We start from the raw sequence: 12,310 nt of genomic DNA, 5'->3' as shown, positions 1-12,310 counted from the left end.
GCTATTTGGAGTATTAACTATTTGATAGTTTGTATTTTGCACACATGTTGACAATATCTGTACAAAAAAAAGAAAAACGTGCTGCCCTTGTTTTCTTTGTAACTATGTTTGAGTTATTTTCTTTAAAAGTAAAACCTTGTGAGCTCTACTGTCAGTCTTACCAAAAAGCCTAAATAATCTTACCCTACAACAGGTGAGTAGAAATGTGGTTGCTTATTCTGAAGTAAGTAACACATCTTATCTAAGGCCTCACACGCTGCAACTTCCACCCACCCATCTGGTGTCCCATGTAGTACAACCAAAACGGTGCTTCCGTTCACCGCATTTTAGGGGATGTGCTATTTTAGTTGTTGTATTAATTACGGTATGCATTGTAGCGCTGAACAATGAGTGTAATTGTAGAATCTGTAGAATCAAATATATATTTCTAAATAAATATTTAGAAAGAACACATTTAATACAGTTTGTATAGAAAGAAAATAGAATTACACATCTATCAATTATAAAAGCTATACTTTATTCGTGTTATTTTTTTTTTTATCTGTACTGGTCAATTTGAATGCATGTACAAAAAAATCCACAGATGAAACAAAAACAGAATAATTCATAAAGCATAAACAATTTTCACATTGTAAAATACATTTAAAACCAGTGACCAGTTAGCACACATTCAGAAACATTTGCCTACCATTGCAAATTACTTCATGCTACATAATATGAATATTTCCATTAGCCTTTCCCCATTAAAAACATAATTCTCTTTCGTTCAAGGTAATGCCTCAACTAAAGTAAAACATCTAACCTTTTCCCTTTTAGACTGAATACCCAAATAATAAAATTGTCTCATGAATATCCACTTATTTTTGCACTGCTCCCGTTAAACGCTGCTGCATTTAGTAGTAGTATTTAGAAAGCCAGTAGACATTGTGCACATAGTGTACTGGCTCCACAGAATATTAAATTACTGTGGGAAGTAGAGGTCTTTGGTCAGCATGGACACAATGCAGGGGATCTGCTTTTTATCAGTGTAGCCAGGGAGGTTGGAGGCAGACTGAAACTCATGCGCCACCTTGTGGTTGACACGTGTCATGATCTGCATGATTTCCAGCTCTTTGCTGTACCTGCCGAGCATGTCACAGAGAGCCTGCATGAACCAGGAACCATTCATGGTGTTCCTCCATGAGTAGTAGCCTGAGGAGAAAAAAAAAATACAATTGTTATGATTACCCATATCACATAGTACGGAATGTGCAGCAGAGGAGGCTGGTGGAAGTAGAAATCGGAGCTCATTGCAATGCATGGAATGGAATGATGAATGGAACCAAACACATCGGGCCCTCCGATTTCTACAACGTACATCCACCAGCCTCCCCTGATGTGCAGTATGTTTAATGAGCAAATGTTCATGCTGTTCCTCCAGGAGTGGAGCATGAGGCTCGGTGGTCAAGGACCAATCAGAGAAACACTAGAATAAAACAATAGGATGCTCCGATCACTATATCTCTACAGAATTCATCTACTCACATATTAAATGTTTGGTCATGAAATCTGTTCACATGATGAAGATGAACAGCCCATAGGAGACCACTTTGTAGCAAACTTCAGTTTGTTTTGAGATGTTTATGGTTGTGCATGGTTGTCCTAGTCGGATACATGACACTTCAGTACTAAACACAGTGATGAAACCCAGCTGAGGTGAAATGGTGCAGTGTACCAACCTGGGGCGGTAGAATAAGCGTAGAGGAAGTCTGCCTCAACTGGTATCCTCTCTTGAGAGCTACTGTCAGCCACGCTGTCAGTCTCTATGCCCCCGTCCATCTCCGAGCCTCGACACGCCTACTCACCAGGTACACAAGAGTGGTCAGGGGTTAGGGGAGGGGAGGAAACTCTTAATACAGTCATGTAAATGCATACATCTCAGAGGGGGGTGCAATACCTCAAAGCAGAATAACATCTGATTAACATTCATAAACAGCTCTTGATTTAACGTGAGCGGGGTAGTGGTGGTCTAGTGGATAGTGAGTTGGACTTGTGATCGGAAGGTTGTGAGTTCAAATCCCGCCTGAAACCACACCACTACTAGTGTGCCCTTGAGTAAGGCACTTAGCCCTCAGTTACTCCAGGGGGAATGTCCCTGTAATTCGTAATTGTAAGTCGCTTTGGATTAAAAGCGTCTGCTAAATGGCAAAAATGAATTAATTAATTAATGTTTCATACAGAAAGCTAAACCTGTTATAAGTCAATCTTCGTTGACTGTATAAAAGCAATAAGGCACTAGAGTCCATGCTTCCTCCACCTCGCATCAGACCCAACAACACCCCTCAGCTATGACCTCATCCAGGATAAAGCACGACCTCTCGTGCCTTATCGCTTCAGTACGAGTACACCTGCCTAGACTAGTATCAGTGACTCATCCACCTGGTCATTGTGAACAACATATGCAGCTGGCTCCTGAAACAGCGCCTCACCTGGATGAAGAACAGTTTGGGTTTTCCCACCAGCGTTCTGCAGAGGTCGCCCCTGAAGAGGCCTGTGAGCTTCTTGAGCGGCACGTGTCCGTCTGTGCCGTAGAACACCCCCTCGTCCCCGTGGCTCAGCAGCACGCACACAAAAGAGGCCGACTCGCTGTGGTCCTCTCTGGACACTGGAAATGCCAGAGTAGCGTTTTAATGTGGCTGTTGTCGAGGTCATTCAGATCTGGGAAGTTTTGTAATGTCCGCATTCTGAGGGTGCTTTCTTCAGTACATGCTGTTATCTGGGACACTCAATCCAAGAACGCTGATCCAGACTCACCATTTAAAAGCAGCTGCTCGATCTGTCTCACTGTCTGGTCATTAGCAACTCTCACTTTGTAGCCCAAACTGGAGAATATCTTCATTGCATTTCCTGCATCCACGTCGGTTCCATTGCGGAAACTCATTCCTAACAACAACAATAACAACACAACACCAACAAAATCAGAGCTACAACCAAAAGCTGATCACCAAGTCAAGTAAACCAAAGATACATTAATAAACATTCCCTATGCATGCTTTATGACCTTACTGCATGGCAAAGCTGGCAAAGTTCACACTACCTGTTCTGCTGTCAAAGTTCTTGTTGTTAATGATAACACAATGGCCAATCTTAGGGTAGTTCATCTTATACGTGTACTTGTCAGCTGAAGGCTTGGCATCTACATCCTTTGGCACCGGGGGCGGGGGATGCACCGGCATCCTGATACAAACATAGAGGAACAGGTTCCATTGATCATTCACTGTAAGTATTCTCTACCCTTACAACAGTCCTCAGTCACTCCCCCTCATGGATTCAAAAGGAATAGGTTTGTGTAAAAAAATCGTGGGAACTTCCTCTAGTGTATGCTATTGCTTACATCTATTCAATGTGTTAAATCCATTGGGGGAAGTGAATGAGGGTGAAAATAGGCTGAGGTACTGTAGGACAACATAAAAGCATTGACATAATCCTTACAGAAACATGTTGCTATGCCTGTCTTCATCAAGATCTATACGTCCTAAGGCAGAAAACCCACATTCCCCACATTCTCCCTCTAGGCTTGAGTCCTCACAACATGACTACACAGGAACCATACTTGAGGGCACAATGACTTAACATCTTGTGTGTTGCCTTCTCATCAGATGAATGTCACACATTGCATATTATTACAGTTCAGAGAGAATTGTCCGTGGTTATTCAGGGATGGGTTGAAGATGCTGACTAAATGTGAAAGCCAGGCTCACAGCACGCCTACACAGCTGTAAAACTGTTTGACACGTTTTGGTTTTGATATCTGTATGTATTCTCCAGTAGTTCCAGATACAGCAGACTAGTTTAGACATGCTTACCCTTGTGCTGATATCCCCTTAGCATCCACGCTGTCACCTTCGAAGCCACCATCATTTTCCAAGTCTGACATGACAGAAAGCTGTCTAGCAACTGTAAGGTACAAACAACACTAGTACATCAACCCCTCAACAAACCTGTAGCTGGGCAGCTACTGTTCAAAAGTAGCTCGTTTTAACCATGTTTTGAAGATAACAAACAATGGAGTAAAAACAAGCTTATGTTTTGGTTGACAGTTGAAGTAATTATGAGGCATTTGTTATTAAAGAATAAATGGCTCATCATTAATGTCCAAAGGTGTAGGTACCAATTACAGACTGCCCCTTAGTTCATCAAATCAGTTCTAAGAGCACTACATCAATGATACATGAAACAAAACAGAAAGTAGCTAGCTAGTAGCTAGTTAGTGACTTTTCAGTATGCCTAGGTATCTCCACTCTCCACCTGTAGGTCTATGAAAAAGCTAAAACAAATCCAACTTACTTTCCTATCGTTGAAAAACACAACTGATGTGGTTTGCGAAAGGCAGAAAGGCGAAGTCTTCTCTTGAACTGAAAGTCAGCGACTGGCTTTTCTTCAGACGCGGTCGCTCTTGGGTTGAGAAACTTACAACCAATCAAAGACGGTGGACTGTATGTGGGCGGGTGTAAACGACACACCTTGACCAATGATAATCAAATAGCTTTACAACCTCTCTACCTGGACAGTTCAGGTGAGGCAGAGAGAGTAAGCAGTTCCAGGTGAACAATTTCCTATAAAGGACACGTGATTTCCAAGACTTCTGTGGAAGGATACACTGGTTTACAATAAATGATGAGCATTACCGTAAACGTGTATGCCTTGATCATACAAATACTTAAAGCCATACAGATATAATGCAACTGATCAAATACTTTCCAATTAAGCTCAAACAATTGACTTTTTATTTTTCAAATATATTTCATACATTTTACAGAGAAAAGGCATTTGAAAGAAATAATGCATACCGTAATCACAAACAAAGGAAACAATCTTGCCTGATGCAGCCAAAGTTTCAAACAGGAAGAACATCTAGATAACTTGAAATTAATAATAATAATAATAATAATAATAATCTCTCTCTCCCTCTCTATGTATACATTAGCTCTCTTTACTATTCTATTCTAAAGACTGGTCATGCAGAGATCCTGTGAACTCAGTGGGGAGGAGCAGCTTGGTCCAGAGCTCTCTGTAGTCTAGCATTGACGGCCTTCAACTGGTCCTCTGCCGTCAGCACACTACGGGCCTCCAGGAGAAGGGCTGGGAGGCTGGAGGGACCGTACTGTAGGGTGTGAGAGAAAAGTATTATATGTAATAAGACATTTTTCTACATTTAAGATTCAAACTTCACAACAGTAAATTGAATGTCTAGTGAAAGCTATAGAAACTGATTTCCTGTTGTAAGCACACAATGAAACCTGTTTTCTCCATACATTTGAATATAGAGTGATTGCCCTGCATTGTTCACCCTATGGTCACCACTCCTCACTTTTGTAATACTGTAAGGAAGGGAGGGTCAGATTCCCCCCTAACCTTCATCCCCATCATCTCCCTCATGTACAGATCCAGACCCCTTGTTAATGATTGGTTTAGAACTCACCCGAGGGCGGACTTGTTACCTGAGGGCATAAATACTGAGATGAAATGAACGATCGAGACTTTCTGAGAAACTTTGAATGATCAGATGCGTCTGATGAACCTGTAAACTTTCTCCTTCTATAGAGGAATATTAAATATCTTTTTTCTTATACACCTTGAAACGAAACAGGCTGCCTTTATTGAATTTTAGCTCTAACAAGGGGAAGGGGGGAATCACTACAGGTGCCCTTCATGCAATTTATTCAGCATTTTTATTCATTCATTCATTCTGATTTACTGATAGGTGTTACAGCAAAACAGCTGATGGCGTGGTGGTGGATTATGTATGGATAGGATGGATTTGGCAGGACGGAGACAAGCACTCTGCATTGCTTTTAGTACAACGTACCTGAAGGTTCTCTAATTAAAAGTCATGTCAAAGCCTGTTATTCCTGGTCCTCGTCACAATACAGAAACAATTCTGGGGTGTAAAGTCAACCAGCCCAGAGGTCTTTGGTTGTGTAGTATCCCCCCCCCCCCCTCCTCACCGTCTCCACCTGGTTAGGGTGGGCTTTGCGATGGCCCAGGTAGCTCTTGTGAAGCTGGCCCAGGTCCCTGAGGAAGGTGGTGCCCCTCCGCAGGTCTGTGAGTCTCTGTTTCAGCTTTGCATGTTCCTTCTGTAGTGCAGACAGCTCAGTCTCACTCCTGCCAGAGGAGAAATAGGAGAGCTTAACTCTTTAGCTATAGCGATATTAGCTTTGTGAGTAGTGTCACTGTATGTAGGGGAAGTTATTCGTCTGGTAAACATTTTGTCATTGTTACTCTTGTGACTATCAGTCACACTTAACGACCCCAACCTGTTTGACATGAAAATCAGTTTTCTCTGCTAGGGCGAGCAATCGAAAGCCGTTCTGGGCCTTTGTGTTTCCCCAGGCCAAACACTCCAAAGCCAGACCCGGCCATTTTGTGTCTATTTTCCACCTTTGTGTCTCTTATGGAGAATGTGGGGGTCAACTCCCCCATAAAACCTTGTCTGTCATGCTTGTAAACGGTTCTCCTTTTGCAAAAGACAATGAAATACATGTTCTATGCCTTTGAAGAAATCAGGCTACCTTCTTCTATTTTGTATTTAGACTACCGTACTTGAATAATGCCATTACATCACCTGGCATTTTGAGTCTCAAACTTGCTGATACTTGACTGTGATTAACATCAGTGGAGGCTGGTAGAAATTGGAGGACGGGCTCATTGTAAATGCATGGAATTAATGGTATCAAACACACATTCATTAATGAGCGCGTCCTCCGATTTTTACCTCCACCTATGTCCTCACCCTCTGAAATACATAACACACTAGTAATAATAAGGACACATTGCAATTTCCTGAAAAACCGGGGTCTTACGTTATAAGTTCATTCTTTGCTTCCAGCAGCCGTGTTCTCTTACGGTTGACGATGACGTTCATCTGAGAAACGGCAATAAAACAACTGAGGAACAATAGGATGGCACTACAAGAGACAGAAATCTTGTCCGAACAAACAGTGAATCTGTGGACTGTGCCAAGATACACAGAACATGAGGCTGAGTATCACAGAGACGTTACCAGACTGTTACCTTTGCGTTTTCCTTTTTCAGGAATGTTAGCTCTTTTGATGCAGTTATCTAAAAAGAAAAGGAAATGACAAATGTTGCTCATTGACTGCTGATAATATTCCCGGATGGGGAATTCATATTCCATCCTAGTGAATCCTTTGGTTTTGTACAAATCAGGTTGCCCAGTGCCCACTTACCTTCTCTGTGAGTTGCTCTTCAAATGAGCTTGAGAGAGCATCAATTGCCTGCTTCACAGCCTCCGAATCAACAGTCTCTCTGAACAAAACAGACATTTATAAAGAAAAGGATGATAAGGATATGACTATAATGCAAACGTGATGGGGAATTTGGAAACTCACTTGTACTGTGAAGCAAACTCCAGAAACGAGTCCAACACCACATCCAGATCCATAGGGTTTTTCACATTCCTTTTTCTGGGCTCATCTCTTTTGGATGAACCAGCACGTCCTGGAGAAATATTTAAATACTGCATATTCTGTATTTCAATGGTGCATATTTCATTGAGGTGGTCTTGGGAGACAGGAGAAACCTCCCAAGACCACCGTAATGAAACATGCACCATATAAGACAGATGTTGTCTGTGTGGGAGAATCTGGCCAATAGAGAGACAGCTCTGTTACCTGAGGAGGACCCTGATGATGACTTCCTCCTCGACCCCTTAGAGCTCTGCCTGTCTCCCACAGACTTCCTGGGCTTTTCTTGCCTGGTCTTCTTCTTCTTGCTTGGATTCTGTAGTTTCAGAGAGTATAGTAGGTATATATATATATATATATATATATATATAACAGGTAACGCATCACACACCCTGCTGTATGTATATCTACTCATCCCTACAGCTTAGCTTCAGCTGTAAAAATGTGCCTGAAGCTCCAGAGGGCCACTCAGTGTAGAACCTATATTAAAGTTTAAAAGGGACATGTTTTGCCATAAGAATGAGGGGACAAATACCATACCGAGTCATCTGCTTCTGTGCTGTGTTGCTCTGCCACAGGTGCCCTGGCCCCTGAGGCTGAGGAGCCACTCTGGCCAGTCATGTCCTCGTCATCTGAGCCCTCTACAATCTCCTCTAGAGGCCTGAGCATTATAGAGGGAGGATGGAATAAACAGTACAACACAATAGCCTTTTCTCTGTTAGGAGCATGACTCCTCGCACCCTCCCCTCCGTCCTCCACTCCCCTCCTCACTGAAAACGCAATAGAGGAGAAGGTCCAGGACCCTTGAGTGGATGTGAAAAGAGAGGATGCGAGGAGTCGTGTTCTTAACAAATGAGAAAAGCTACAAGGCTATGTATACGGTATATAGTCCTGACAGGTGACAAGTGATCAAGATTACCTGGCCTTTGATTTGGTTTCAAGGGTCTTTTGGTCTTTGCCCTTTCGGGTAGATCCCCTCGGCTGCACTACTTTGCCACCTCTTCCTGGGGTCTGACCTCTCCCCGTCTGTGTGGTTCTTTTAGGGGGTTCTACATTGCCTCTTGCTTGCCTGGTCTTCTTCTTCTTGCTTGGATTCTGTAGTTTCAGAGAGTATAGTTATATATATATATATATATATAAATAAATAAATAAATAAAACAATAAAATGCTTAGCAAGCTGAAGTGCTGCGGTGATTTAGGTCAGGCATATCTGTGAGAACTTCCGAAAAGTTCAGATCACATAAGCTTTCGATGTAGAAGGAAAAAAAGAAGTATCACAGTGAGATAAGCAGCTTGTGGACAGCGGTGGCACAGACATGCAGTTACAGTTGCCTACAGGCAGATTTGACTAGTACCTCTCCAACTGGTCACACAGCAAGAGCATCCTGATTTGTCCAAACTTTGTTTTTACTCAGACGTTAATGTCTAAAATAATTAGATATTTTCCATACTGTATTTGCGTTATGTCAACTGTTTTTATCTGTCTGCCAAAGAGAAATAAATGTATTTAACGATTGCGCTATATTATACAGCCTGTTGTGTATATATATATATATATATACTGTGTTACGGTACATGTGGGAAAACTAGGGTTAGGTGCTAGGGTGCTACGGTTAGGGGTAGGGGTAGGTTAGGGTTAGGATTAGGGTTAGGGTTAGACATGCCAGCATGTACCAAGTCGACGTAGCACCTAACCCTAACCCTAGTTTTCCCCACATGTACCGTATTCCCACATGTACCGTAACATAAATATATATATATATATATATATATATATATATATAGAGAGAGAGAGAGAGAGAGAGAGAGAGAGAGAGAGAGAGAGAGAGAGAGAGAACAAGCAGCAAGACAAACAAATAAAGAACTGCTCCCTACTTTCTGTTTTATACCAAGTATTCAAACCATGAGTTGTTTTTTTCCCCGTTCCTATGCATGACATCTGATTAACACTTACCCTGCTACCTTCCTCCTCTGTCAGCTCCTCTGAGGACAGTGGCGGCCTACGCCTCCTCTGAGTAGGACCAGACCCGGGACCAACGCCAGGACTGGACGCCTTTTCTTCCTTCTCCGTGTCTGATGGGACCTCCGCCTCCTTCCTCACAGAGTACAACAGGTAACGCATCACACACCCTGCTGTGTGTATATCTACTCATCCCTACAGCTTAGCTTCAGCTGTAAAAATGTGCCTGAAGCTCCAGAGGGCCACTCAGTGTAGAACCTATATTAAAGTTTAAAAGGGACATGTTTTGCCATAAGAATGAGGGGACAAATACCATACCGAGTCATCTGCTTCTGTGCTGTGTTGCTCTGCCACAGGTGCCCTGGCCCCTGAGGCTGAGGAGCCACTCTGGCCAGTCATGTCCTCATCATCTGAGCCCTTTACAATCTCCTCTAGATGCCTGAGCATTATAGAGGGAGGATGGAATAAACAGTACAACAGAATATCCTTTTCTCTGTTAGGAGCATGACTCCTCGCACCCTCCCCTCCGTCCTCCACTCCCCTCCCCTCCTCACTGAAAACGCAATGGAGGAGAAGGTCCAGGACCCATGAGTGGATGTGAAAAGAGAGGATGCGAGGAGTCGTGTTCTTAACAAATGAGAAAAGCTACAAGGCTATGTATACGGTATATAGTATATAGATCAAGATTACCTGGCCTTTGATTTGGTTTCAACACGGGTCTTTTGGTCTTTGCCCTTTCGGGTAGATCCCCTCGGCTGCACTACTTTGCCACCTCTTCCTGGGGTCTGACCTCTCCCCGTCTGTGTGGTTATTTTAGGGGTTTCTACATTGCCTTTCTTGGAGGGTTGCCCAATACCCTTGGCTACCTCTTTCTTGCCTGCTGCCTCTTTCTTGTCCTGGCCCACGTTTGGACTGAAATCATCCTCAAGCGCTGTGCTGTGCAACGGGTTACCTAGGAGACCAATGAAAGAGATACAGTAAATTGCTAGACAAGGATCTTGCAATTAGACTCATGATCCTTCATAAAGAAATCAGATTTCCCTTTCAGGCTCACCAGAACATATTTTACTGGTCTTTACAAGCCCACCCAATTTGATATGAACTCACCAAGTGAGTTTTGACAATCTTCAAAGGAAGTAGCTTTCTCAATGATGGATAAGTCTAGGGTGGGAGGACGGTCTTGGGCTGCAGATTTCTTGGTATCTTTTGACGACCCCTTGATCTAGTGTGTAACAGATAAGGACCTAGGATGAATCACAAGCTCAATGAACCAAAACGTTGTATGAAAAAGTGATTTGCTAGCTAGATACCGCAGAAAAGGTGGTTACACATCAAACAAACCTCAACATCGCGGTGTATAATTTGGAGCATCTTCGCCATTTGGTGCTTTTTCGAACTGTGGAAGAGATTAGGGAGACGATTTGAGTGTATTCAGACCTCACACTGTACTACTGATAGCTGCTTAGTCCCGTCAGCAACATGCAGAAAGTCATACGCCTCGTCATACACATTGGGCTATCTACGTGACATTGTTGTTGTGATCATTATGCTGAACAGCTTAACTGAAAAACGTACCACATAATGAAAGACGATCGATATTTATTCAATTGAATATATCGTTGGAAAAAAATATAATTTTAAATGCTAAAATTGGCTGTATTTTATAACTGCATTAGGCGCACACTGGAAACATTTCCCGCAATATATTTTGAAACTTCTAACTGCACTATGTCAAAGGGGTGGACGCATACTATCTCATAATAACATAAAGGAAGAAAACTCCTGATTTGAGCGTAAGTAAGTGAAATGCACTTGGCTACGTGCTAGTTATGTTGTTGCTAGCCCTGCATTTTTCATAAAAGCAATTTATAAAAAAATAAAAATAAAATAAAAACTCCATGTCCCCTTCAAATGTGGCCAGTTGGTTCCATCCATGTACGATTGGTGAGATGGTTCCACCATAGAGATATAGAACAACTGTTCCATCGCTATGCTGCCACCTACCGGATTGGATGATTTGAGGTATATTGCAGATTGTAATAATTGATTAACACATCGACACATACCTGGGACTATATGTAGGTGTCATGAACGATAAATCCTGCTTTTATATGTATTTATTGTACTGTCTAATTCCAATGCCAAGTTAAATTCTCCCTTTAAAAAATACTATAAACAAAATTAGCTGCCATTGAACTCCCACAGAAGATGTCAAGTCAATTGCTTTCCAGTTCAAGTCAATGTTTATTGAGAATGGTTGTAAATTTGTATTCATCTTTACAAAACACAAAAATCCCAGACAGCATATGAAAAAGACAAATTACAACATACCTCCATCCATAAACTACCAGTATTTCATAATAGCTACACATTTGAACAATGTGAAATACATTGTGCACACATTTTGAAGTGTGCCTCATTTAACACACTACAAGCTAATAAAAACACCCAACAATTCAATAAAACAATTAATGACTCATAATGAATATTTAGATACTTATGAATATTTAGATATATTTAAAGTCATCCAGCTGAATTAAATGTATGTACTTCCTTATCTTACAGAGAAAATCTCCTAATAAATACACCTGGCCTCTTCTCAGCTCCTCTCATTCCACAACCACAGAGGTTCATCCTTGTAAATGAAAATGAAAGTGAGATAATTTCATGCGTTTTCAGAGTAACAGCATTATAGAATAGGAGGAGAAAGGCAATTCACTTGAGAATATAGAAATCACATTCGGAAATTTTAGTGCACTTAGGTTTTGGAGGTATTATGGGTGATATGTAGCCATGAGTTGACAGTATAGTACTGTCATTCAGAACAGGGAAGCACAAATTAAGTTTAAGTAAGTTCAGTGCAGGACACTTGAAGTCGACCAGT

At 41.9% G+C, this 12,310-nt stretch overlaps 2 protein-coding genes across 2 annotated transcripts; both read right to left on the bottom strand.

Moving 5' to 3' along the window:
- Window positions 1-876: 876 nt before the first annotated feature.
- Window positions 877-3,925, bottom strand: casp3b (caspase 3, apoptosis-related cysteine peptidase b). Its single transcript, XM_080525779.1, has 6 exons — window positions 3,846-3,925; window positions 3,077-3,216; window positions 2,794-2,922; window positions 2,469-2,644; window positions 1,719-1,836; window positions 877-1,191 (listed from the first exon to the last, which is right to left on the bottom strand). The coding sequence occupies exons 1-6, from the start codon at window positions 3,914-3,916 to the stop codon at window positions 962-964; spliced, it is 864 nt and encodes a 287-aa protein (XP_080381905.1). The 5' UTR covers window positions 3,917-3,925; the 3' UTR covers window positions 877-961.
- A 1,092-nt stretch (window positions 3,926-5,017) lies between these two features.
- On the bottom strand, window positions 5,018-9,825 carry cenpu (centromere protein U; the record flags this gene model as incomplete). The annotated part of the gene is made up of 8 exons (XM_080527100.1): window positions 5,018-5,143; window positions 5,988-6,144; window positions 6,843-6,904; window positions 7,054-7,101; window positions 7,230-7,308; window positions 7,392-7,500; window positions 9,429-9,558; window positions 9,745-9,825. 8 exons carry the CDS (start codon window positions 9,823-9,825, stop codon window positions 5,018-5,020), a joined length of 792 nt encoding a protein of 263 aa, XP_080383226.1.
- Between the last annotated feature and the right edge of the window lie 2,485 nt (window positions 9,826-12,310).

The sequence above is a fragment of the Nansenia antarctica genome (genome assembly GCF_963989245.1).
Source record: "Nansenia antarctica genome assembly, chromosome: 3".
Classification (NCBI taxonomy): domain Eukaryota; kingdom Metazoa; phylum Chordata; class Actinopteri; order Argentiniformes; family Microstomatidae; genus Nansenia; species Nansenia antarctica.
Note: the sequence above shows the minus strand (reverse complement) of the source record. Positions and strands in the feature narration are given on the sequence as shown.

Coding starts and splice junctions, on each gene's coding strand:
- casp3b (XM_080525779.1), bottom strand. CDS start 3,916: ATGTCAGACTTGGAAAATGATGGTGGCTTCGAAGGTGACAGCGTGGAT. Junction 3,217..3,845: donor AAGGGGATATCAGCACAAGG/GTAAGCATGTCT, acceptor TGTTTGTATCAG/GATGCCGGTGCATCCCCCGC. Junction 2,923..3,076: donor GAACTTTGACAGCAGAACAG/GTAGTGTGAACT, acceptor TGTTGTTGTTAG/GAATGAGTTTCCGCAATGGA.